The 27,450-nt window shown below is 37.7% G+C and overlaps 1 protein-coding gene across 4 annotated transcripts in view; it reads right to left on the bottom strand.

The window, feature by feature from the left end:
* Positions 1–3,603: 3,603 nt before the first annotated feature.
* LOC119878404 (rho GTPase-activating protein 20-like) overlaps positions 3,604–27,450 on the bottom strand; it is a 37,873-nt gene continuing 14,026 nt past the window's right edge. The window contains exons 9-14 of one of the 4 annotated variants that reach the window (XR_005386832.1): positions 25,409–25,518; positions 24,702–24,891; positions 23,325–23,436; positions 19,291–19,467; positions 17,052–17,883; positions 14,650–14,937 (exon numbers count right to left, since the gene is read on the bottom strand). Coding sequence is in view for 3 of the 4 variants with exons in the window: in XM_038589043.1 (XP_038444971.1) it covers positions 19,319–19,467; positions 23,325–23,436; positions 24,702–24,891; positions 25,409–25,518 (561 nt within the window). In the remaining variant the exon portion in view is untranslated. Of the gene's footprint in view, positions 6,241–14,649; positions 17,884–19,290; positions 19,468–23,324; positions 23,437–24,701; positions 24,892–25,408; positions 25,519–27,450 lie in introns of those variants that run through there. The other 3 variants (XM_038589043.1, XM_038589042.1, XM_038589044.1) reach the window with 3 other exon arrangements.

The raw sequence follows: 27,450 nt of genomic DNA, 5'->3' as shown, positions 1-27,450 counted from the left end.
CTGCCCCCTCCGAGAGCCTCAAATGTAATTTTAGAGGAAAAAATATATATGTATGTCATGTATATCATTGTGCTATATATATACATATATATCTCAGTGTGTATAGATATATACCTATCAATGTGCTCCCAAAAGAAAAAGATATCAAACACGTTAACAGACCTTGCTTGTTTGCTTTATTGAAGTTCGATTTGCGGACATACAGTATAACACCCAGTGCTCATCCCATCAAGTGCCCTCCTCAGTGCCCATCACCCAGTTACCCCAGCCTCCTCCCCGTCTCCCCTTCCACAACACTTTGTTCATTTCCCAGGGTTAGGAGTCTCTCATGGTTTGTCCCCCTCTCTAAATTTTCCCACTCAGGTCCCCCCCTTTCCCTTATAATCCCTCTCATTATTTCTGATATTCCCCATATGAGTGAAACCATATAATGGTTGTCCTCCTCCGATTGACTTACTTCACTCAGCATAATACCCTCCAGTGTCATCCACATCAAAGCAAATGGTGGGTATTTGTCCTTTCTGATGGCGGAGTAATATTCCATTCTCTATATATACATCTTCTTTATCCATTCATCTGTCGAAGGACACCATGGCTCCTTCCACAGTTTGGCTATTGTGGACATTCCTGCTATAAACATTGGGGTACAGGTGTCCCAGCATTTCACTGCATCTGTATTTTTGGGATAAATACCCAGTAGTGCAATTGTTGGGTTATAGGGTAGCTCTATTTTTAACTTTGTGAGGAACCTCCACACTGTTTTCCAGAGTGGCTGTACCAGCTTGCATTCCCACCAACAGTGTAAGAGGATTCCCCTTTTAGGGATGTCTGGGTGGGTCAGTGGTTGAGCGTCTGCTTTTGGCTCAGGGCATGATCCCAAGGTCCTGGGATGAGTCTCATATCAGGCTCCCTGCATTGAGCCTATTTCTCCCTCTGCTTACGTCTCTGCCTCTTTCTGTATCTCCCATGAACAAATAAATAAAATTTAAAAAAAAAGAGAGGATTCCCCTTTTTCCTCATCCGCTCCAACATTTGTTGTTTCTTGCCTTGTTGATTTTCACCATTCTCACTGGTGTGAGGTGGTATCTCATTGTGGTTTTGATTTGTATTTCCCTGATGGCAAATGATGCGGAGCATTTTCTCATGTGCTTTTTGGCCATGTGTATGTCTTCTTTGGTGAAATTTCTGTTCATGTCTTCTACCCATTTCATGATTGGATTTTTTGTTTCTTGGGTGTTGAGTTTACTAAGTTATTTATAGATCTTAGATACTAGTCCTTTATCTGATATGTCATTTGCAAATAGCAGAGCCTATTTCTAAGTAAAAGCAATTGTACATATTTAACCATGTTCTTCTGTTAGTCCATATGTTATAATTTTTCTAGAATTAACATGTGTTATTTTTGCAGTAAAAAAATAATAAATAATAAACAGACCTTGATAAATAAATAAACTTGATGCCGAGCAGTGGTACCACTTAGTGACTAAACAGCACAGGCTTTGGGTGGACTAGGGTTCAATGTCTCTTTCTATGATTAATTGGCTGTGTAACTGCAAACAGCTTCATCTCTCAAACCACCAGTTTCTTCATTTGCAAGATGGAGAAAATAACAGTGCTTATCTCATAGACTGATTTTAAGGAATAAGGTGCTTGGCACATGATGAGCATTTGTGAATGGTAGTCGCTATTATTATTACTAATTATTATTATTATATTATTATTATTAGTAGTAGTAGTATTATTATGTAAAGCTTGAAAGCCTGTGGTTAAAATATTCATTTTATTTTCAAATTTATTTCAACACAACTGTCAAATAAAGTTGCTCTGACAATGCTGCTTTTGACTAAATTTCATTTGGCCAAATTGATCTCAGCCAAAATATAATTCAATTCCACCGACTGCCTCCCAGAACTCTGAATTGCTTTGGATTTCTGTTGTCACGCACTGTTCACTTGTTAACATACTAATGCATCACTCTGGTTTGAACCTCTGATCCCAACCACTTGTCTGAACTATATCTAAAGTGACCAGCCATCTGCTTTGTCTGCAACTGAAGAGTTTCCCAGATCACGGGGCTTTCAGAGTTAAAACTAAAAAGAGTTCTGAGCAAAACAGAATTTTTGGTTACCCTAATTATACCCATCATGTTCTCCAAAACCACATTCTTAACTCTACTTATGATTTCCTACCAATAATATTTACTGGGTGCATCCCCCAATCTCTAGTCCCAGCTCAGGACTCTCAATAGGCAGAACCAGCCATAACCCAAATATGGCTTCAACAGCTTATCAAATAGACTCCCATAATCTGAACTCAGTTTGTCCTCTCATCTTCAAATATCCTTCAAAAGAACCTACATCTTATTTTTCAGTCCAATTGGTATACTTCCTCTCAAAAACACTGGACTCGTTCCTGCCTTAGTACAACTGCAAAGATGCCACCTGGCCTCTCTTACAACGCTTCATCATCATCATCATCTGAGGCACAGTTCATTTGTATCCTTCTCCATATCTAATCTACTAAATGCATGTAGGTTCCAGGAGTTTTTCTATATAAAATGTCTTAATTTTATTGGTTACTTATAATCCATTTCAGTGTTTTTTTGTCATTTAATTCATATGATCAGTGAGATTCTAATATGTGTTTATATCATTTTCCCAAAGATAATTTCCTCAAGGCAACAAACAAGAATTACCATGTGTTGCCCACAGCAGTAGCTGTACTCATACAGTTGCTCAACATTTGACAAATAATGAATAGTAAAAAAAAGCATATTAAAATGCTTGTGTCTATAGAAGAAAAACACTTATTAATAAAAGTTTCCTAAATAAATAAATAAATAAATAAATAAATAAATAAATAAATAAATAAAAGTTTACTGATATTTTCCTTTACTTGACTTTGGTAGTAGGCTATTACAATAAGCCAGGTCACAGATAGTGATGACTTGGGAATATTATGACAGGGGAATAGTGGAGATGGGGAGAAGTAATCAGTATGATCTGAAGAGAAAGCAGATGCTATTTCCTGACAGAATGTACATGCAGTATGAGAGTAAAAGGTTTAAGGGTGAGTCCAGGGTACTACAGTTTTCCCTCAAGCATTCACAGATGTTACTCTATTTAATGATAATTCTTGGGATGCCTGGGTGGCTCAGCAGTGGTTGAGTGTCTGTCTTTAGCTTAGGGCATGATCCTGGAGTCCTGGGATCGACTCCTGCATTGGGCTCTCTGCATGGAGCCGGTTTCTCCCTCTGCCTATGTCTCTGCCTCTCTCTGTGTGTCTCTCATGAATAAGTAAGTAAAATCTTTAAAAAAGAGAGAAAGGAAAATTTCCTGTTGAAAAATAATAATAATTCTTCTTAAGGTTCAAAATAAAACACTAACTACAGATTTTTGCTTTGAATCTATATCTTCTCTGTATATTTCAACATATTTTCATGTGGTCCTTCACTCATGTGCCAAAGAATATTAATCAACTCATTTTTAAAAAAAGATTTTATTTATTTATTTGAGATGGAAAGAACAAGAGAGAACAAGCATGAGCTGGGGGTGAGCAGAGGGAGAAGGAGAAGCAGACTCCCTGTTGAGCAGAGAACTCATGTGTTGTTTGATCCCAGGACCTTGGGATCTTGACCTGAGTTGAAGGCAGAAGCTTAACCAAATGAGCCACCCGGATAACCCAAATTCAGCCATTTTTAAAATTAACTACTATTCTTCAACAAATCTACACAGAGTCATTTATAATTCCCAACCAAAAAATAAATCATTTTAGTAACAAACTACTTGCAAAGCTCTTCCTTTGGACTGATAATCTATTCAAATAAGTAAAGTACAGGAGAATGTTGATCTGTTTCTCTGAATGACACAAAAAAATCATGGTGGCTTACAGTTTTATTAGATTCATCATTTTGGTAGTAACATCTCATACAGAATTCAGATTTACAGGCAAATTTACACATACAAGAGCTTCTCTGAATATCCTAATTGTTAGGGTTTTTTTTTAACAAACTTAGGAAATGAAGATGAACAAGCCCAGAAAAATGTAGTAAGTAACCTGGCTGGAATGATTCAACAGGAAAATTGGACATAGTGCCTTATGGTAGAGCTGCTGCAGAGTATTCTCTTGAGGCGGGTGCTCTGCCAAAATCCTAATGCACCACGATGACCATTTCTGAATTCATAAAGTATGGAAGGGCCACCATATAGTGTTATATCCAACTGTCATGAAGTTTGAATGATTATGTGTATGCATATAGTCTTTAAAAAATATTATCATCAATGTCATTACCTCTTTCCATATTAGTAACCTACTCTTACCTCGCTAGAGTGTCTTAGCTGATTGGGAAGTTCCAACACAGGATCAGTACATAGTGATGGAATCAGCCCCTATGCCAGAATAAAAACTCAGGTCTAGAGAGGAATAAGGAGAGAGACTGGATGATGGGCTTTAGAAATAGACTAGGAACTGACACTACTCTGCTACTTTCTGCCTATGTAGATATCCTTCCTTATCCCATGGGCCTCAATTTCCTCATCCGTAAAGCAGAAAATATAAAACTTATTTATGCCTTGGATCGTACTGCTATTTTCCAATAAGTGGCTAAGAACACATAAAAGAAACAACAATACCTCACATCAATATAGCACTTGGCAATTTTCTAAAAATATCACGTACTTTATCAGATTTTCACCTTCTGAGAGATGGATGAAAATGTCAAGTGCATTTCCAAGTACACTGGGTGGAGAGACTCTGCCTTGGAATCAGACAGACCTGACTTGGGATTCTGGTATACAACTTATTAGCAATGTATCCTCAGGAAAGTTTATCTTAACTTCATTTATTACCTTATCTACAAAATAGGATCAATAGCACCTACCTAAAAGAGTAATTCTGGATTAAAAAATCCAAAAAAATCTGGGTCCATCTCCCAGAAGAACACCTCCAAGCTGTGCACATTTTACCGATGGGGGAATTGAGACTAAGCGATGATAAACAATTGTAAAGCTCACACTTACCAAATCCTAGAGCCAGTCTAGAACTAGAACCATGAGAAGAACTGGCATAGTGAACTCAGGAGTGAAATAGAATGAGTTCATCTATATAGCTTTCAATTTTCCTGGATAAAACATTTCTTAAAGGAGGCTAAAACAACCCAATGCATTTAAGGGCTAAAGGGAATTTGTCCTCATATATTTCTTTTATTTCTTCTGCTTAATTTTCAATGACTCACAAAATAATTTCCTTTCTTTGGCCAGACACCTATTATTTACTATGCTACCTCAATCTTATGAGCAGGAAAAAAACTTATATTCTGTTATGTACATCTGATATTAATATACTCATGAAATAGCCACTTATATGTCATATACAAAGTAAGAACACTTAATTAGGAGACAAGATTGTTCTTCTGGCTTTGGATTTCCCATGTGGGCCATTTCACCTTGGGTGAGTCTCATCATCTTTGAAACTCTTTCACTTAATCTGTAAAATAGTGTAGGTAGACTTTATAATCTCATCCCTTTCAGAAGTAGATTCAATCACAGGTGAAATAACATCTTTCCCAAGAGCTTTAATGAAGTTAAAGAGAAATGCATATACAGGATGATGTGATCATTGCTGCCCCTCTCAGACCTCACCCTATGAAAAGGACAGTTGGTATGGAATTAAGAAAAACACTTAAGTGGGGTATGACAGTGAAAAAGTGGAATACACAATCTTGGAAGATTGGGGGAGGGGACTTCTCTGAAATTACACAGGATCATGTAAGCCACCATTTGATAAGCTTTTACCAATGGAACTGCTTCTGTATTGTGGCAATAGCTAAGACCAAATAAACTCACAATGCCTTCCAGTCTAATTCTTTCTGATTCTATCACTATCACAAAACATTTACTCCTGGATATCTAGATGTATCTACTTTTCAAATTTCCTATCTCCTTCCAACATCCAGCATCACTCACAAATCTCCACTTTCTCTGACAACTTGCCCACTGTCCCTTTTCAAGTACCATACCCCACTAAGATTTCATGATCTCATGCATTTGAGGTTCAGTTCTGCTATTTCAAAACAGCAAATGTAACTATCTCTTGTTTTGTAAGGAAATATAGTCCCCACTGTGCACAAGTAAATATAACTCTAGAAAAGGCAATGGGTGATTTGGTATTTCAGCTGCACCTGTCTGTGACTTAACTTGGTTTCTCTTTACTTGTTGGCAGACTGCTGTCCACATGTGGGTGCTGTAAAAAAAAAAAACATATGACTATGAAATTGGCAAAGGCATAATTTAGTGTATTGAAACGGTAGAAGATAGTGTCAGATTATCCAGCCAAATTGACTAATGACTAATCAATAGAGTAGGAAATAATCTTCAAAATTCCTAAAGTTACAAACTGAAACTATAGCAGTATGGATGAGGAAAGTTTGAACTCCTACTCAATTATCAATAGAAGTAGGAGACAAGTTATACAGTGGAGAAAATAAAATATAATGAAGTAGGAAGTAAGAATTCCATATGTAATATCCTTTCACTTAATTCTTCCTTACAAAAATCCTAATTCAACCTCAACCTGTATATTAACATCAGTTCTACAGAGTTCAAAATATAAAGCTGAAAAATATCAGGAAAAAATTATTTCCACAGTAAAATTCACAAAATATATCATTAATACTCCCCTAACAATACAAAAAATCTTTAAAATGAACACTGGGTGTTATTCTGTATGTTGGCAAATTGAACACCAATAAAAAATAAGTTTATTAGTAAAAAATAAGAAAGACCTAACTGTAACAGAGCATTGCATTCCTATTTATTTACTCCCAACCCAGGAGGGGGGACTGTACCAAGTTGTGATCTAGCCCAGAGTGGTGTGTGTGTGTGTAGGAGGTGTGTACTATATCAGGCTCGACCAAGTGACTTGTATTGGCACATGAAATGTGCCTGGAAGCAAAGTGAATCATGTCCAAGAGAATGCTTCAAGAGTCGTCATGTTTGGGTGACTGTTCTTTCCCTTCTGCCAGAAAAATGCATGTCTCTTGTAAGTGTTGTTCCTTTACACATCAAGTGGAACCAAATGCTGGAAAGAGGCACAGCCTCCTGTACCCCACACTTGCATGGACAAGAGCTAAATCTTTGTTGCTATAAACCACTAAGACTTTAAGGTTATTTGTTTGAGCAGTCTTCTTGGCAAAAGTTGGCTGATACAATGACTTAAGCAAAATAATACTTTTTAAATTATTCCCTTGGTAAAAATAAAGCATCTTTTAATCAAGGATATTTATGTGAAGCAGAAAAATGACAGGTGTATTCAAAAGAGTGAACTGTGCAATATAAGTTAATTTCATATTTATGGCACATTCATCAGGTCGTATTAAAAAGTGAAGTTTCAAACAAATGTAAATGTTTCTTTTCTTTCCTTTTAAAAAAGATTTATTTATTTATTTGTGAGAGAGAAAAAATGGAGGGGAAGAGGGAGAGCAAGAAGGAGAGAAGCAGATTCCCTGCTGAGTGTGGAATCCTACTCAGGGCTGGATCTCACAATCCATGAGATTATGACCTGAGGTGAAATCAGGAGTCAAATGCTTAACCAACTGAGCCATCCAGGTGCCACTAAAATGGTCTCTGATGGTTTTAATAATAGCTAATAATCAGACACACAGCAAGGAAACAATTTAATAGGATTCCTAGGAATGAGATACTATATTAGGCAAAAAACTAAGTCCATAAATAAAAAACAACAATCACAAATCACTAACATATATGCTATCTTTCTCTGAGGGGCTCAGGCAAAGACAGTAATCTTTAAAGTATCTTACAAAAAAAAATCTGACATGGAAAAAAGTCAACAGAAAAGACAAGAGAATAAAAAGAAAACTCTGTTACACAGAAAACATGTGATTTGATCCTAGGAAACAGGTACTCTTCACAGGAAAAAAAAAAGTATACCTCAACTATTTTACTTAGGTAAATTATCAATCTCGACAGGCCAAGAAACTTTAGAATAAGATTATGTCACAGAGAACACAGTGGCTATTTTATAGACAAGCGATTAGAGAGCATATTGTGTTCCCAGAGCATTTTTGCTCTATTTTACATCAGAAGTTTTTTTTTAATTTTTTTATTTTTATAATAAATGTATTTTTTATTGGTGTTCAATTTACCAACATACAGAATAACAGCCAGTGCTCATCCCGTCAAGTGCCCCCCTGAGTGCCCATCACACATTCACCATCAACCCCCGCCCACCTCCCCTTCCACCACCCCTAGTTCGTTTCCCAGAGTTAGGAGTCTTTATGTTCTGTCTCACTTTCTGATATTTCCCACACGCCTCCACCCCAAGATTGCTAGAACTCATACAGCAATTTGGCAGCGTGACAGGATACAAAATCAATGCCCAGAAATCAATGACATTTCTATACACTAACAATGAGACTGAAGAAAGAGAAATTAAGGAGTCAATTCCATTTACAATTGCACCCAAAAGCATAAGATACCTAGGAAGAAACCTAACCAAAGAGGTAAAGGATCTATACCCTAAAAACTATAGAACACTTCTGAAAGAAATTGAGGAAGACACAAAGACATGGAAAAAAAACCTCCCAAGACACAAGAGTCCAGGGCCAGATGGCTTCCCAGGGGAATTCTATCAAATGTTTAAAGAAGAAATCATACCTATTCTACTAAAGCTGTTTGGAAAGATAGAAAGAGATGGAGTACTTCCAAGTTCGTTCTATGAGGCCAGCATCACCTTAATTCCAAAACCAGAAAAGACCCCACCAAAAAGGAGAATTACAGACCAATATCCCTGATGAACATGGATGCAAAAATTCTCAACAAGATGCTAGCCAATAGGATCCAACAGCACATTAAGAAAATTATTCACCACGACCAAGTAGGATTTATCCCCGGGACGCAAGGCTGGTTCAACACTCGTAAAACAAACAATGTGATTCATCATATCAGCAAGAGAAAAACCAAGAACCATAGGATCCTCTCATTAGATGCAGAGAAAGCATTTGACAAAATACAGCATCCATTCCTGATCAAAATTCTTCAGAGTGTAGGGATAGAGGGAACTTTCCTCGACATCTTAAAAGCCATTTACGAAAAGCCCACAGCAAATATCATTCTCCATGGGGAGGCACTGGGAGCCTTTCCCCTAAGATCCGGAACCAGACAGGGATGTCCACTCTCACCACTGCTATTCAACATAGTATTGGAAGTCCTAGCCTCAGCAATCAGACAAAAAAAAAGGCATTAAAGGCATTCAAATTGACAAAGAAGAAGTCAAACTCTCCCTCTTTGCTGATGACATCATACTCTACATAGAAAACCCAAAAGCCTCCACCCCAAGATTGTTAGATCTCATACAGCAATTGGGTAGCGTGGCAGGATACAAAATCAATGCCCAGAAATCAATGGCATTTCTATACACTAACAATGAGACTGAAGAAAGAGAAATTAAGGAGTCAATCCCATTTACAATTGCACCCAAAAGCATCAGATACCTAGGAATAAACCTAACCAAAGAGGTAAAGGATCTATACCCTAAAAACTATAGAACACTTCTGAAAGAAATTGAGGAAGACACAAAGAGATGGAAAAATATTCCATGCTCATGGATTGGCAGAATTAAGATTGTGAAAATGTCAATGTTACCCAGGGCAATTTACACGTTTAATGCAATCCCTATCAAAATACCATGGACTTTCTTCAGAGAGTTAAAACAAATTATTTTATGATTTGTGTGGAATCAGAAAAGACCCTGAATAGCCAGGGGAATTAAAAAAAAAAACATATCTGGGGGCATCACAATGCCAGATTTCAGGTTGTACTACAAAGCTGTGGTCATCAAGACAGTGTGGTACCGGCACAAAAGCAGACACATAAAAAAAAACCTGGATACATAGTTCAATGGAACAGAATAGAGAACCCAGAAGTGGACCCTGAACTTTATGGCCAACTAATATTCGATAAATTAGGAAAGACTATCCATTGGAAGAAAGACAGTCTCTTCAATAAATGGTGCTGGGAAAATTGGACATCCACATGCAGAAGAATGAAACTAGACCACTCTCTTTCACAATACACAAAGATTTGAGACTTGCCAGACTCCACAATTGTGTGAGCCCATTTCCTGTTTTGAAATAAAGATTTTATTGATTGATTGATTGAGAGCATGCAGGAGAAGGGGCAGAGGTAGAAGATAACAAGTTTCTAGATAAAAGTTGTGGTTGTTTTGCCCTCCAATTTATAATGTTCTCTTAAGGATAATACTTTCTTCTTAAATTATAGCCATTTACAGATTTTCTTAAAATCCATTCATGTGCTTTGGAAAGAAATCTAAAATTTGCTGTCTGCAAAGAACTATTAATGCTATAAAATTTGTGTTCATTCTGGGTGGCCTGAGGCACCATTTTTTTTAAGGAAAATGTTAGAAGGGAACTAACATTTAGGAGATTGGCTCAGAGATGTTTGAAAGTTTAAGAGGAGTGATGACTATGGATGTAGTCTGCATGTTTGCACACAAACCAATCAAGAATAAGCTGACCCAATTATCTAGACATAACTGTGCCAGTCTCTTTGGGTGCAGAAGCCTGTGTTCTCCTAAGAGAGACAAAGCTAAAACATACTACACATTTATACCAATATTTTTGGGTTCACAAAACTTTTTGCTCAGACCCAAAAATAAAATAATAAAGCAAAAAGTATAAAAAAAGCGTTGAGCTGCTTGTTCAAGGCTGTGGAGTGACCAGAGCAAGGCTCCACTGATTTGCTTAAATTTCCCACTGCTCTAGCCCTGCTCTGGTACGTGCCATGGAGAACCACCTGAGAACCATTCAGAAGTCACATTTTCTATTTCCTCATATTCTAGAACCCGTGGATTACATATGTGTTATCCATAAAAAGCATTTGATGGGTAAACAGAGAATTGCTGAAAAAGATATAGATATATACACAGACAAAAGAGTAAAATTGAAATTTCAATTTCAGAAAATGTAAAATTAAAAAATGAAACGTGCCTTAAAGACTACATGTCACAAAAATCACAGGAAAATGATTATAAGGCTACAGAAATTCACAAGAGAAAATGCCAACATGGCTGATCAAATCAAGACAGACTTTGTTGGGAAGCTGACTCTATAGGTCGGACATGGATGGGAAGAGGACAAGAAGGGAACTGTCTAGGGGTAGCAAGAGCATGAGCACAAGTGCTAGAGCAGAAATGACAAACTGAGAAATTAGGAAACTTGAGAATTTTCCACATCTTTGAGTCCTGACTTCTCTGTGCTTAATACCTTCTTCAACTCATTTCTATCTTCTTGCATTTTAGTATAAGGAGTCAGGAGGAAACAAGCTCCTTTAAAACTTTCCTGAGCAATCTACTCAGATAAATATCCGATTTTATTGTTCCAAGTTCAAACTTCCACAAAATACTGGAACACTCATTAAGACAAGTTTTTGCCATTTCATGACAAGGTTCTCCTTTTTTATGGTTTCCAATAACACGTTCCTTATTTCCATCTGAGATCTCACAGAAAAATCTTCAACATCCATATTTCGAACAATCTGTTTCTGATTAGTTATGTATTCTCTAAGAAGATAGAGTCTATCTCTGAAGCTCTTGCTTTTATTTCTGAACTCTTACCAGAATCGCCTTCAACATCTATTATTTCTACCAATAGTTCCTTCACAGCAATGTGGGCTTTTCCCAGTGTGGCCCTCCAAACTTCTACATCCTTCCCCCTTACCCGGTTCTAAAGCTGCTTTGGCATTTTTAGGTATTTGTCACAGTAAGACCTACTTCTTGGTACCAAAATCAGAGGGGAAAATGAATGAAATGACCTTTTTAAAGATTTTTATTTAATGAAGAGAGAGCACATGAGCGAGAGAGAGCAGGGAAGGAGAGAAGGAGAGAAGGTATCTCAAGCAGACTCCCCGCCCAGTGAGGAGCCCCATGTGGGGGCTCCATCTCATGACCTGAGCTGAAATCAAGAATTGTATACTCAACCGACTGAGCTACTCATGTGCCCCTGAAATGATCTTTATTGAAAAAATATAAAATTGTATGAATAGGAAAAAGATCTGATTAGTAATCCCAGAAAACATATAGGTGTGGAAAAAAGAAAAAATATGAAAGTAAAAGAATAGACTCTAGAATGACCAAGGTTAAGGAATTAAACTGGAAAAAAGAACTGAGAATTTTACCCAGGATGCAGTACAAAGAGGAAAAGTGAAAAGGTTGTTCGTATCGAGTGTTCTTTGAGAATCATTGTTTCATAAAATTTTAATGGATTCTAGTAAGAGATAATAGAGGAATATTGGAAAAAGTGGTCAAAGACATAATAGCTAAGAAATTCTAATATAAATAAAAATTGACACAGAGGATACAAAAATATGATTTATGAATCTAACAAAACTTAGGAAAGAAGAAAAAAGGAACCAGGAGAAATCTTTGATGAAATAAAAATACAAAATATGGTTTGTCAGTATAACTCGAAATACACTATAATGACAATAAATGTAATAGATTAAATCGCTTTAATAAATATCAGAAATTATCAGTGTGGATATAAAAAATCAGTTATATGCTGCTTACAGGGGACACATCTACACACACAACCTAAAACAGAAAATATAAAAAGAAAAAAAAGAAATAGACTAAGCATATATGAACCAAAAAAAAAAAAGCTAGTGCAACAATATCTGTCAAAGGTGAGTATGAAGTTGAAGCATTAATGCGAATAAAGCAAATAAGTTATAATTTATAATTCATGAAAAGGCTATAGAAATTATAAATTTGTATGTGCCTAATAATATAGACATAAACCATAAAACACCAAAAGCCAGCAACTACGAAAACTCAGAATTACAAAATAAAAGTGAAAAGCTCACAGAGGGATCCCTGGGGGGCACAGTGGTTTGGCGCCTGCCTTTGGCCCAGGGTGCGATCCTGGAGACCCGGGATCGAGTCCCACATTGGGCTCCCGGTGCATGGAGCCTGCTTCTCCCTCTGCCTATGTCTCTGCCTCTCTCTCTCTCTCTCTCTCTCTGTGATTATTACAAATAAATAAAAATTTTAAAAAAAGCTCACAGAAGCATAATGGCAAAATTTAACACCTCTCTCAGAAACTGCACATTTGGAGAATATATAGAGAATTTGAGTAACACGTATGACATAATTGTGAGTTTCCATATCCCTGCACTCAAAAGAGAATACAACAGAGAATACACATTCTTCTAAAGCGTGCATGCAACATTTTAAATATTTATAAAATTAACTGTACACTCTCAGTCACAAAGAGTCATAGTTATTCAAACCATATTATCTGATTACAGTGCAGTTTAATTAGAAATTAACTATTACAGCTAGTAATTAAAATCCTACAGGTTAGAAAATCTGAAAAAAAAAAAAAAACCAAAAGCTTAAATAATGACTAGGTTAAAAAAGACTTCACAAGGAAAATCATAAACTGTAATGGTTTTATCAACAAACTAAAATATTAAAAATAAATTTGAGAGGTATAGCTAAAGCAATACTTAGAAGTTATGAATAGTCTTAAATATATTTACTACAATTAGCTAGCATTTAATCCAAGAAGCTAGATGAAGAAATCAAAGGAGTAAGAAAGTTGAAGCAACAGAATTATAAAAACAAAACACAAATTAATAAGCCTGGGAAAAACATTTATGGAGATGATTTAAAAAATCAATTTCTTTGAAAGCTAATAAACTAGGTAAGCCTCTAGAAAGTTTGACTAGATGTGTACACACATAAATGTATCATCATATAATGGAGTACTACTGTTCAGCCACTTGGACTGAGTGAACCAGATCATCAATACAGAGGAATCACAGATAAAATTGCTGAATGCTAAGAATTTCTGTACTTTAGGGACCTCTGGGTGACTCAGCGATTGAGCATCTGCCTGCCTTTGGCTCAGGGTATGATCCTGGTGTGGGGATCGAGTCCCGCATCTGGCTCCCTGTGAGGAGCCTGTTCCTCCCTCTGTGTCTCTGCCTCTGTCTATCGGTATCTTATGAATAAATACAAAATCTTAAAATTTCTGTCGTTTGTTTACTTACTCATTTAACAGTGTTCTGTATGTTTACATATACAATTCAATGTGTGCGTTTGTGTATGCATGGGTATGTGGTAGATATTTATATGATCAAGTTGCCTACAACATGTTCTTCAGAAGTATGAAGCACATGGTGAAGTGTAAGCATTTTTAAATCTTCCAAGAATTTAAATTGATGTATGTGTGCTTGGAGTTTCTTTCTTTCCCCTTTCTCCTAATCCTAGTCTTTCCTTGCACAGAGATAATTATTATCCTGAGGATGGTGTTGCTTTGTTTTGTTTATTTATTTCCCAACTAGTTTTATACTTTTACATTTTGGAAAACCTCCCATTCTTATAAAGCAGGTTCTCCTTATCCACTTTAAGAAATTACAATTTTCCTTTGGCAGTTTGGTTTTTCTACTTGTTTCTTTTATTTGACAAAGGAATGACTTCATTCTTTAAAAGAGTAAGCCAACTAAATTAATACTGACATTGAGGCCCAAGACTATGAAGAAACCAATTTGCTCGTAGCACCAGTTATGCTATGGGGAAGTAAAACAAAACAAAACTGGAAAATAGTCACCATCCACTATAAATCTTCAGAGTATTTATTGGCCCATTCGACTAGCATAGAAAGAATTACAGAAAAATATAAAAGGCATTGTTCAGTGCTCTCTGAAAAAAAGCTGGTTTCTTGTACTGGTATATATTCCATTCACCAAATTCTTACATGTTCCTCGTATGAATAAAAACTGAGTGTTATTAGAGAGAGAGAGGGAGAGAGAGAGAGAGAGAGAGATTCATCATGGTAATTGATCCACCAATTTTGAGAAATAGTTTTCTTATACTGGTAGCCTGTGAGTAACTTTCTTTCTGGAATAAAGTAAGATAGTCATTCTAAGTACCTTTATTTTACTTTTAGACATGTTTAACCTTAACTGTATCACTAAGTGCATATTAACTAATGATTACACACATCTTACTCCCAGGTATGGTAAAGGCCAATGGGGAACACCTAATTGCCTGTCACTCATTCTAGATTATGCAGTTAGATCCTTTTACAGTTTATCAGAGTTCTCAGGATCTTTTCTTCAAAATTAAGAAATGAATTGCTGTTCTCAGAGATATTATGCTGGAGTATCCTGAGGGCAAAACTAACATTTATTAACTATTTCCCTATGTCAGAAATCTCTTCTATGAGTCACAATTGACAAATTAGTTGTTTCAGCTTTTCTATACCTCCTTGTATTTCTATCTCCTCTTCTTGTCAATTTCTTTCTTTCCTTTTTTTCCAATATCTTCCTTGGTTTAAAAACTCACAGATGCCTTACCCAGCTATGTGTTTTGCCCCTTTTATTCTGGATTGTTGATATTTAAATTTCATACAAACATGCAATTATTCCCAAATATATCACACCAATATCACGTTGTTTGTATAATGAATAAAAATAGTCTATCCAAGAACATGTGACTCAGCCTGTGAAGTCATATCTAAAACAATTACTCAAACCTATGTCTTATTGTCGCCCCCTAAAATTTCATGTGCTGTGTTCAACCTCATGTTTTAAAACTTGCAGTTTCTACCAGTCTCTATAAAATCTCTATACTCTTAGAAAATTGAACATATTAATTCGTACATTTTTTTGAGTAGACATTTAGCCAGGCTTTAAAAGTACTATAAAACTAACACAAGATACAGTTGTTTACCTCAGGAATTTGGATTTTCTGTATAACGTATGAACACATCAGCATAATTCCTGATGGTCAAAGCAGCATGTGAGCCACTGTCTAGTAGGGTTAGGTGCTCATATTTTATAAAGAAAAAATTAAATTGAGATCAGAAAGGCTTTGTGAAATTACTGGGATTGGAGAACCCAAATGGCTAGCCTACATAGTGTGTGGCAATGCAGAGTCCAAGAAGAGGTGAGAATTATAGTAGAAAAGTGAGTGTGCTGTGTTCAGGAACCAAGGATATGTCTGACCCAGCTAAACTAAAGGATCTGCACTGGGAAAGAATGAAGACAATACTAATTACTAGAGCAGGCTGCATTGGGGAGGATTTTAAAGATGAGATTTTTTTTTTGGACAAAAAAAGGAAAACACCAAAGATTTATTGAAATCCATTGATGGCTTCTAAGCAGGGAGTGGAATGTTAAACTATGACCTAAGAAATAAATTTAGAGAAATGTTTATTAATATTCCAAGGAACATTAATTAATGGGGTCACTTCGAAAGGGTCAAATAATGTCAACTAAATGTGGAATAAACTGGCACATTTGACTTCCAAGAGGAAAGCATGAACTTCCCAAACCTATTTGACAAGGGAACCCTTTCTGGGAAAGGGAAAACAATGCATGGATCATATATTCTATATGCACTGATACCACTCTCAGTCTATACACAGGCATGTGTAAGAAATGTACAGTTCTGTAGTACTAAATAGCTCACTTGATGTCTAGTTTGATTCTCTGGTCCTGGGAAATTGGTCTGTACTCCTGTTGCTGAGGCATGTCTTTCAGACCCAGTGGCTTTCTATTTCTTCCATACTATTCTGGGACTGATGGAGATACTTTTACTAACTGATCTGTTCCATGTTGAGGTATAAGAAACTCTGCGTGGATGTAGAGGGCCCCATCTCTCTTAGACATGTCAGCTCACTATTCTGTGAGGAATTTCTGCTTCCTTTTGGTTTCCATCCAGGAATGGTGCAGATATCCCATGTACCTGCCTAGTGGTTTTGGGCTTTTCCCATGAGATTGCCACGTAAATCTTCTACTCTATGTCACAAATCATTTTTTTTCTTAGAAAGCTAAATCTGTAAAACTCATAAGCAACAAAGAACTCCATTTTCCTCATATTCTCCTCTTGCTTCTATGCCCTGAGGAGGTGATTTAGTTGCCTTGTAAGCAGATTAAGACAGGAAGAAGGATGAGGGAAGGAACACCTGAGGTAAAAAAATGAGTTAGTATTTCAAAGATTCTACCTACCATGCTTGGAATACCCCTTAGGAAATGCTGGTGTGGAGAACTGAGGATGAAAAGCCAGTGAAGGAAAGGATATGTGTGGTACTGGTGCTGCTGTGAGTTTTATGATGTGTTGTCTCAAGAAATATTGCCTCCTCGTCTTATAAACCACCACCTTTGGCGTGGTCCTTTGCACAGTCCTCTCCCACATTAACTCTTGAAAAGTCCCTCTTGCTTCTGGGAACTCTTCCTCCACCATATGAAAGGAGGAGAAGCTACCTTATTGAAGACATGGGGACCAATTGAGAGACAGCAACAATAGACACCTAGGTAAGCTCCAGAGGAGCTTGAGGCTAACTGCAAGTGCACTGGTGACCTCAGCTGAGACCAGAACTGCTCAGATGAGCCTCCACTGAAGTGTTATGTGAATCATAACCAAAGGAAATGGTTGTCAAACTTACTGAGTTATGGAATGATTATTATTCATATAAATACATACAACACAACACAATACAAAACTATGTAATATGATAGATATGGTAGGCATTGAAGATAGAGGAAATAATTTGTGGGAAGATTTCCTCAATATGAATATATGGGACCAATGAAAAACCTTTAAATGGAAATAGCTGGATCGTGGAAGGGGTTCATTTTTCACTCATGGGAAGAATAAAGAAAAAGGAAGTGTCAAGTATCATTATGGAGATTCCAGTCTTCAATGACTTAGTAAACTGTAGACATGTAGGTGGATGGACCCATGCCAGATGGGGACTTGGTAGCATTCTGCAGTTGTGCCTTTTTGGAAATCACTCTCTCTCTCTCACTGGCTTGGATTCAACAGGTGGTTTTTCTGTCACTGATGAAATAAAAAACAAACATTTGTCTTATAACAGCATACTGTCAGACATGACACTAGACTCATCTTAATTCCTAATGATATGGATTACACTAAAGAAAAAATGAAGACATGTCAAAAGTATGGAGGGATTGAGGATATGTGTCTCCAGGTTCTGAATCTAAACTCCGTTTAACAAAATTGGGTGTTGCCAGTGAGCTGCGATTAGCGAGGCTCCAATAATACTCACACTAGTCTCAGGGAAACTTCTCCTAGTTCCATTAACTGCTTTTTCAGAAATGTATTTTACATATATTATTTTATTTAATCTGTAGAACATTTCTAAGATTTATTTTTTTTAATTTTTATTTATTTATGATAGTCACAGAGAGAGAGAGGCGCAGAGACACAGGCAGAGGGAGAAGCAGGCTCCATGCACCGGGAGCCCAATATGGGATTTGATCCCGGGTCTCCAGGATCATGCCCTGGGCCAAAGGCAGGCCCCAAACCGCTGCGCCACCCAGGGATCCCACATTTCTAAGATTTAGACATTATTTTCATCCACATTTTAGGGATGAATGGACTGATATTATATTGTTATTAATTATTATTATTATTACTAGTAGTCATAGTAGTATTATATTTGGCAAGGTGTCTTCAGGTGGGCAGTGTGTGGTGAAAACAGAAAGTATTTCTAATGTAAGGGGCTTTTAACTCCTACAGCAGCTTCCTTAAATTTTGATTTCATGAACTGTTTTCCAGTGTGTCAAGTTCTTAATCAGTTATGCCTATGTCAGTTCGTGGGCAATCATAATGAAAGACACCGATCACAGCTTCACATACTCATGTGCAGAAAAAGCTAGAAGTCTCCACCTTTAAAACAGATGCTACCACAAGAACAGATTCACTATCCAAGTTAACTCTGTCCCCAGAATTTAGTTTCTGCTTTAGGATTCTGCATGATTTTATACTGGCTGATTTTTTGAAGATGCCTCTGTGACTGTCATTTAACATATTCTGTTAGGATTCATGGATTCATACTTGGCACAGGATGAGTCTTTAGGCTTAGGTAAGATGTTTTCAGTTGTTAGATTAGGTAGACTCAGTTGAAAGAGACCGGAGACTACTGTGAGTTCAGAAGACAATGGGAAAATGTGAAGATGATTCATGCACACAGAGTCCATTTTGACTGATCTAAACAGGCCTACATGGGTCTCTGGGAAAAAGTGGAATGGACAAAAAGTTGTCCTGCTGTATTGGCCTCATGACTCTGCAGTAGCTAAATCAAATGACACTACCAAAGCTTCTCAGCCACAGCCAGGGGCTGTCTATTGATTTCCCCATTTGGGGTAGGTTTGCATGAGAACACTTGGCCTCCCTGAGGTCCCCCTCCTCAGGAAGGCAATAAAAGACCAGCCTGAGACCTACCAGAATTGGGAAGGGCAAGTTGTCATTACTACAGATATCCGCGAGAGGGAACTCCAAAGCGCTCTCTGGGTTCTGCAGAAGGCTCAGCTGTGCACTTGTTGTTCCAGCAAGTACCACCGCAGCACCAAAAGGCTAACCTTCTGAAAAGACTTCTTTTAGTGGTCTTCTGGCCTGAATCTAAGGAAGAAGGGAGGTTAGTGTATTTTCATTCACTTAGCCTTATTTTCACCATTGCCATTATACAGCATGTTCATTGTAGTGGCTAGAGGAGGGAAACGGAGTCATTTGTTGTGTACAACTCTCCACGTTCTGATGTTGGCTAACAGCATCGTTATGGTGTTGAAGAGTTCTTCCTCATATCCTTCAGACTGATCTGAGACTCGATCAGATTGAAGGTCAGTATTTCCTGTGCCATCAGTTACTGTCTTTGCAATGCAACAGGAGACACTGAACCTGTAGATGTTTGTTTTCTATTGGAGTGATCAGTGGGTTCAGGTGTCAGATCTGATTTTAAAGGCTAGAAGGATTTGGTATGCAAATCAAACTGAGTGTGGTAATCCTCTGCTTTCACAGCCAGTCTCCCCTCAGCCTGATTTCCTCTTTGACTTTCTGAGTGCTCAAGTTCTAACATCTAAAGGATCTGCCTCTCAGGACACAATCTGCCTGACCCTACTTCTCTGTTGCTCTGCTCTGGGCCATCTTCAAGGATGACTTTCTGCAGTCAGGGTCCAAGGGAAATAGTCATTACATGCTGGCTATGTGGTGGCTGTGTTCCCTTGTGATACCACACCAACCCACCCAGAGATGATGTTTTCGGTTAAATAGGTTGAACATTTACTGAAAAGAGCCTAAACCACAATGAAGTGTGGAAACACACTTCCTCACACACACACTCAAACATACATGTATATATAAACCTACACACAAGCACAAGGCTTGAAAGGGAACATAGAATAAGGAAAACAAGGTATCCTGAGGTTATGAATGCATTTATTGACCACCAGTTTCCAGAGATGATTTTTAATTACTCAACATTCCCTACTGAAGCAAGAACTTTCCAAAGAAAAGTTGATCAGCAGTGAGAAGCTGAGTTCAAAGTTTCTACTGCTCAAAAGAATGTTTCCCTTTGAAGATACCTTAACATTGCTTAAATAACTGAATTCTTTAAGAGTCAACAGATGAGCCAAGGTGTCGAAGGATAAACAGATGAGCAACATTTCACCAAATAACCTTAAACACCTGGTCACTACTCTGCACAAGGCAATAAATGTTCCCAGGATGATTAATTAAAGGGGTCACTTCAAAAGGGTGGAATAATGTCAAATATATGTGGAAGAAAACTGGGGCATTTGACTTCCAAAAGGAAAGTAAGAATTTCCTAGACCTATTTAACAAGGGAACCCTTCCTGGGAAAGAGAAAACAATGCATGGATCATATATTCTATATGCACTGATAGCAATCTCTGTCTATACACTGGCATGAGTCAGAAATGTACTGTTCTGTAGTTTTAAATAGTTCACTTGATGCCTAGTTTGATTCTCTGTTCTGAGACTGGTAGTGATTTAGGTTTTCTTAATTGCCCCCATGAGTGTGTCTATGTTCTGGAGTCTTCTGGTGCTGGGGAGGCTGTAAATTGGTGAAGTGCCACTTATCTGGTTGCTCTGTGTCATTGGTGTATACAGTAGCTGCTGAAGTGTCCAAATTGCTGTCTGATCCTGGGAAGTTGGTGTGTACTCCTGTTGCTGAGGCATGTCTTTCACACCCAGTGGCTTTCTATTTCTCCCAACTATTCTGGGACTGATGGAGATACTTTTACTAACTGATCTGTTCCATGTTGAGGTATAAGAAACTGCATGGACATAGAGTGCCCCATCTTTCCTGGACATGTCAGCTTGCTATTCTGTCAGGAATTATTGCTTCCTTTAGGTTTCTATCCATGGAAAGGTGCAGATATCCTATACTCCTACCCTGTGGTTTTGGCTTTTCCCATGAGATTGCCACCTAAATCTTCTACTCTATGCCACGAATCATTTTTGTTTCCTAGAAAGCTAACTCTGATAAACTCATAAGCAACATGGAGATCCCTTTTCCTCATATTCTACTCTTGCTTCTATGCCCGAGGAGGTGATTTAGTTGCCTCTTAAGGCAGCTTAAGACAGGAAGAAGGATGAGGGAAGGAATACCTGAGGTAAAAAAATGAGTTAGTATTTCAAAGATTCTTCCTACCCTACTTGGAATACCCCTTAGGAAATGCTGGTGTACAGAACTGAGAATGAGAAGCCAGTGAAGAAAAGGATATGTGCGGTAGTGGTGCTGCTGTGAGTTTTATGATGTGTGATCTCAAGAAATAATGCCTCCTCATCTTGTAAACCACCACCTTTGGCGTGGTCTTTTGCACATTCCTCTCCCACATTAACTCTTGAAAAGTCCCTCTTGCTTCTGGGAACTCTTCCTCCACCATATGAAAGGAGGAGAACCTACGTTATTGAAGACATGGGGACCAATTGAGAGCCAGCGCCAATACACAAACACCTAGGTTAGCTCCAGATGAGCTGCAGGCTAACTGCAAGTGCACAAGTTCCCTCAGCTGAGACCAGAACTGCTCAGATGAACCTCCACTGATGTGTTATGTGAATCATAACCAAAGAAATGGTTGTCTAACCTACTAGGTTATGGAATGATTTTTATTATCCATATAAAAGTATACAACACAACACAGTACAATACAATTCAAAAACCATGTCATAGGATATGATAGGCATTGAAGAAAGAGGAGATAATTTGTGGGAAGATTTCCTCAATATGAATATATGGGACCAAGGAAAAAACTTTAAATGGAAATAGCTGGGTCTTGGAAGGGGTTCATTTCTCATTCATTGGAAAAAGAGATAAAGAGGAAGTGTCAAGGGTCATTATGGAGATTCCAGTCTTCAGTGACTTACTAAACTATAGACATGTAGGTGGATGGACCCATGCCAGATGGGGACTTGGTAGCATTCTGCAGTTGTGCTCTTTTGGAAATCACTATCACTCTCACAGGCTTGGATTCAACAGTTTGTTTTTCTGTCAGTGATGACACAAAAAACAAACACTTGTCTTACACCAGCACTGACTCATCTTAATTCCTGATGACACGGATTATCCAAAAGCTTCCCTCAACACAATGAGGTATATGTCGTAAAACGAAGACATGTCAAAAGTATGGAGGGATTGATGATGTGTGTCTCCAGGTTCTGAATCTAAACTCCGTTTTACAAAAAATGGGGTGTTGCCAATGAGCTGTGATTAGCTAGGCTCCAATAATACTCGCACTAGTCCAGGGGAACGTATCCTAGTTCTATTCATTGCCATTTAGAAATGTGTTTTACATCCTTTATCTTATTGAATCTTGACAACATTTCTAAGATTTAGACATTATTTTTATCCACATTTTAGGCATGAATAAAGTGATACCGAGCTAGAGTAATTGGCAAAAGGTCATATAGCTGATAAATGGGGCACTGGAGTTTGTACTCTAGAGAGGTAGTTTGACATCAAGTCAAGTCCTTTCTCTCAATGATGCTGGTTTTTTTCGACTCATTTTAAAGAGCACTGGAATCCTGTGGTGCCTCAAGAGCCACTGATCAAAAAGAGGATGGAGCAGGAATAAAAGTCCCGTGCTCTGGTTTCAACCAGAGCACATTTATATATTATAAGTAGAAATAAATAATTATGCATTATATGTTTAACTACATATATCATATATATAGATGTGGGATCCATTTAAAAATGTGTTTAAAAAAATCCCAAACACTGTATCATACCATGCTATCTCCTAATACTGCCAGAAACGTCTTGAAGTTTCTATGCTTTCTTGGGTCTCCAACAGTGTAAAACTTCCCTTGACCTGTTAGCCAGCCTTCAGAGAAGGAGCAGCTGGGAATCATTGCCCTGGGGATGCTCTGGGCTCCAGAACAGGGCTAAGTATCTGCCATGACCCCTGGCAACCTTGCTGTCTGTGTCTCCCTAAAGCCTATTAAACTATTCACAGTACCTGCAGCCTTCTCATTGTTATGACAACTCTTTGAATTCTCTCCCAAGAGAGAAGTGATGTCTTCTCCAAATATCCCGAGGCAATTTTCATACAAAAACTGTATAAGAGAAGCCTGTAATGCAAAAAGAACACAATGGGGTGCTCTTTTTCATATGGAAGAGTTAGAAGTCACATTTTGTTTATAGACCTTGGATCTAACCAAAAATGTGAAAGACTTCTATGAAAACTTCAGAGTTGATAAAAATATATAGAAACCCAAGTTCTCTAATAAAATAAGAAAGAATGATACTTTCTGTTGTACTTTGAGTACAGATTTTAAAATACTACTAGTCAGTGGGCTAAAGTCCTAATTTGTGGCATTTAATAACTAATATTGTGATACCAGTGGTTACATCTTTAAAACTAGGATAGCTTTCAAAGTAACCTACCTTCTTAAAGTTTACTTATTTTGTAAACTTTTGCTTCCAGAAAATATTGGGTTGTAACTTAGGATAATATCTGATTAAAATGTATAAAGCATAGACAAAATCCTATGAAATCCATTTCTTAAATAGGGAAGAATATTTTTTGGAATGTGGATATTCCTGTGGATTTTTTTTGATGTTTTCTTTTTCTTTCTCTTTTCTTTTCTTTTCTTTTCTTTTTTTTTTTTTTTTTTTTTTTGAGTAAAAACTCACAGGGCTGGGGAGAAAACATGTCTGTCTGTCTAACTGCAGTCCCTTCTCAGGTCTTGCTTTGCCTAATGCTGGCTCTCGGCATGAGCTTGGGGAAAAGCTGCCATCTTATTAGGCATGTGTGGCTTCATTAGGATGTTCTGGAATATCTCACTAGTTTCTGTCTGATGTAGCAGAGGCAAAAGAGTAGCCAAGTATTTTTCTAAATGAGCCACAACTTGCAGAGCAAAGCCAATGTGTTTGGAGCCATGGGTGCTCATAGTGCCCGAGACACCTAGGATGTGCCAGTAACGACAACAGGAGCTAGGTCTTGTTACCATTGTGTCATGAGGAAACCATGCCTTCGCCCAAGTTTACAAGCTCCCCCCCTCAAGGATCAGGCTGAGATTTGAACCTTGGCTTGTCAAACTCTAGAGCCCAGGTCTTTTCTACCATATTACATCACTCTTCTCTCTCTTTTGTTTAGTCAGTCTAGTATTGAATCTCCTGGATGGGAAAGAAGTGACTCAACTGCTCTGTGTTTCCCACTTTAACAACACCCCTTCCCATATTCCACCAGAGAAGGATAGCAAACTCTGCCATTCCAAGGAAGCCTATGAAGATGTGCACTTTTCAGAACTGATCCATCCAATTACTACTACACATTTCAGATTCAAAGCATGGATTCTAAACCCCAGGGGACACATATGAGAGCTCTCCCTACCTTTTTTACGAAGTTCTCTTCCAATTCCAAGCTGCCAGAATTAGGTGGACAAAGAATGCTTGGGGCTATACACACTGATAAATCATAAGGTGTTATCTGGTTGGGTGAGGATTCTTGCTCAATGCTGTATAACACTCCAAAAAGGTACCGCAAGACAACAACATTCACATTTGGCAGCTGAGCTAGAAGCCTAAAGTCAGAAAGATGTACTTTTGAATAAGGCAAGTCATTGCACTTAGCTGCTGGAAGTATAGAGACAGAGAGCAGAGAACATCTTACTAGATCTAGTATACAACCTGCTGTAGCAGAGTTCCAGGCATGAATGTATACAAATATGTTTTACCGAATTCAATTTCTGAGCTAACCCACTCCGGTTGAATGTTGACAAACTGAAGGTTATACCATGGGCTGTTGATGCTCTGGCATCTCTCTTAGGCCACTGACTTTTGTCTACCATTTTCATATATTCAGAAGGTGTACAATGGCTAAGGAGTCCACGTTAATAAGGTCAGACGAAGAGCAATAATAGCCATAAGGCATGCCTGTATTCTGAAACTGGCCTCCGTGGGTGTGAAGAATTGAAACTATTTGGCATTGAATGTTATTTTAGTGGTCAAAGTGGCAAGAAGGAAGCCAATATTTTCCTAATAGTATATTGGCTGTATTTCTGAGCCATGACCAGAGTAGAGTAATTATTGCATCATTACCTCTGGGCTGCATTTATTTTCTCCTCCTCAGTCACTTCGTCAAGAACATCAAGCCATTTTTCATAGAGTTCCGATGAAAGTAAACTTCCTTCGATATTTTCAAGAAAATCCTTATGTGGATAGAAAAATAAATAAATACATGCAAACAGACACACTCACAGAGATGTAGAGACTCACACACACACAAATATATGTATATATGATAAAAGATATATATTGGAAATATCACAGAGAAAACACTTAGTTCAAAACTTCAGTTCAGTCCCTAATTTCTTCATAGATACCCAAACTGTGACCCACACGGAGTTCACCTCATACTCTCCATTGACTTGCATGTGCAAAAACAGGTTGTGGATTTTCTCCAACAAAAACGAAAGCATCAAAGCAGAGCGTACGCTTCAGTGGAAAGGAAGACAAAGCTCCCTTCTATCATATGGCACTTACTCTTTTGTGTGCTTTTTTGCAAACTACTACAAAAGCTACTCTCATCATTGCTTCATTCTTCCTTTCCTTAACTGTACAAAAGTAGAGAGTCTAATGGCAAACTCATGATGGTCCTGAGGATGTATTCATTTCTAGTGTAGACCAATTCTCCAGAGAGTTTGACATGATACTATTCAGGCCAAGGTTGCAGAGTCTGATTCTCCACAAAGATTAGTCAACTTTAGGTAGGGAAAGCTTCAGAAATGTCTAAGAACTCTATGCACACGTGGTCACCATCTTCCTAGTCTGTGCCTATAACATGGAAATGGAAAAGACCCTACTAAACCTTGCTAGAAACATCAATTGCAGGTGTGCACCTTCAAGAGGGCAACACTTATCATGCTATTCGAGTACCTAACGTATCATCATTCTTTCCCCTGTGTCTTGATGCCTATATATATATTTACTGGTGTGTTTTACTCTAGCCCAGTGTAGTAGTGGTCAGGGACTATTGCTATTTATCGTATAGTTGAACAGTAATGGGGGGCAAGGAAAGACCACTTGCGACAAGAAAGGACCAAATATGACCTTGGTTCTAAGAGTGCCATAATAACTGCCTTAATATAGTTTTGTTCAGAGCTGTTAGCAAGTGCCAAGGTAGATGGATTAAATTCTTTGTTCTAGTTTTCAGTTCTTTCTCCATTACCATTTTAGCAATAGAATGGGATATCTGTGATGTAGCTGTATAATTTCCAAATTAATCTAGTTCTTGAGTCGATCTACTGAATTTTCAGAATTCCAAACTACATTTGTCCGTTGCACCTACTCCTAAAGTTAGATTTATCAAAAGAGGCATGTAGCTAGAGCTGGTTACTGTATCGTTACAACCTTGGATGGTGGGCTAGACATCACAAATATTAACAAAAGGATACCTAGGATCTGGTGAAAGGAGACACAAATGGCAAAATCCTTCCTCCATGACTTATAAAGTAAAAGGCATCAAGAAACAGGAGACAATGATGGTTAACAATGATTGGTCGCCTCACTGAGCCTTTTTATATTCCTCATTAAGTAAACATTTGCTTACTATTGTAAACTTCTAGATCTATTCTCAAATTTTTCATGTGATTTTTCTTTTGGAAACTGCCTTCATTAGGAGCATCGTGAGGAAGTCATCAGAGACAGGATGTTTTCTTTGGTAAACATTATGTATGTGTTAATGTGTATTTTGAAATTTCTTATTATTATAGTAGTCACATTAGTATTAGTCTTTTGCATGGAGTCCTCAGGTGGGAGGTGTTTGGTGAAAACAGAAAGTATTTCTAATGTAAGGAGCTTTTACCTTCTACAGTAGCTTCCTTAAATTTTGATTTCATGAAGTGTTTTCCAGTTTGACAAGTTCTTAATCAGTTATGCCTATGTTTTTTCTTGGGCAATCATAATGAAAGACACCATCACAGCTTGAGTAACTCATGTGTGGATAAAGCTAGAACTTTCCCCACCTTTAAAACAGATGCTACCAGAAGAACAGATTCACTGTCCAAGTTCACTCTGTCCCCAGAATTTAGTTTCTTTTTTAGGATTCTGCATGATTTTATACTGGCTGATTTTCTGAAGAT

The sequence above is a fragment of the Canis lupus genome, unplaced genomic scaffold (genome assembly GCF_011100685.1).
Source record: "Canis lupus familiaris isolate Mischka breed German Shepherd unplaced genomic scaffold, alternate assembly UU_Cfam_GSD_1.0 chrUn_S1580H1769, whole genome shotgun sequence".
NCBI classification, from domain to species: domain Eukaryota; kingdom Metazoa; phylum Chordata; class Mammalia; order Carnivora; family Canidae; genus Canis; species Canis lupus.
The sequence above is the reverse complement of the archived record's forward strand: the minus strand, read 5'-3'. Positions and strand labels throughout refer to the sequence as shown.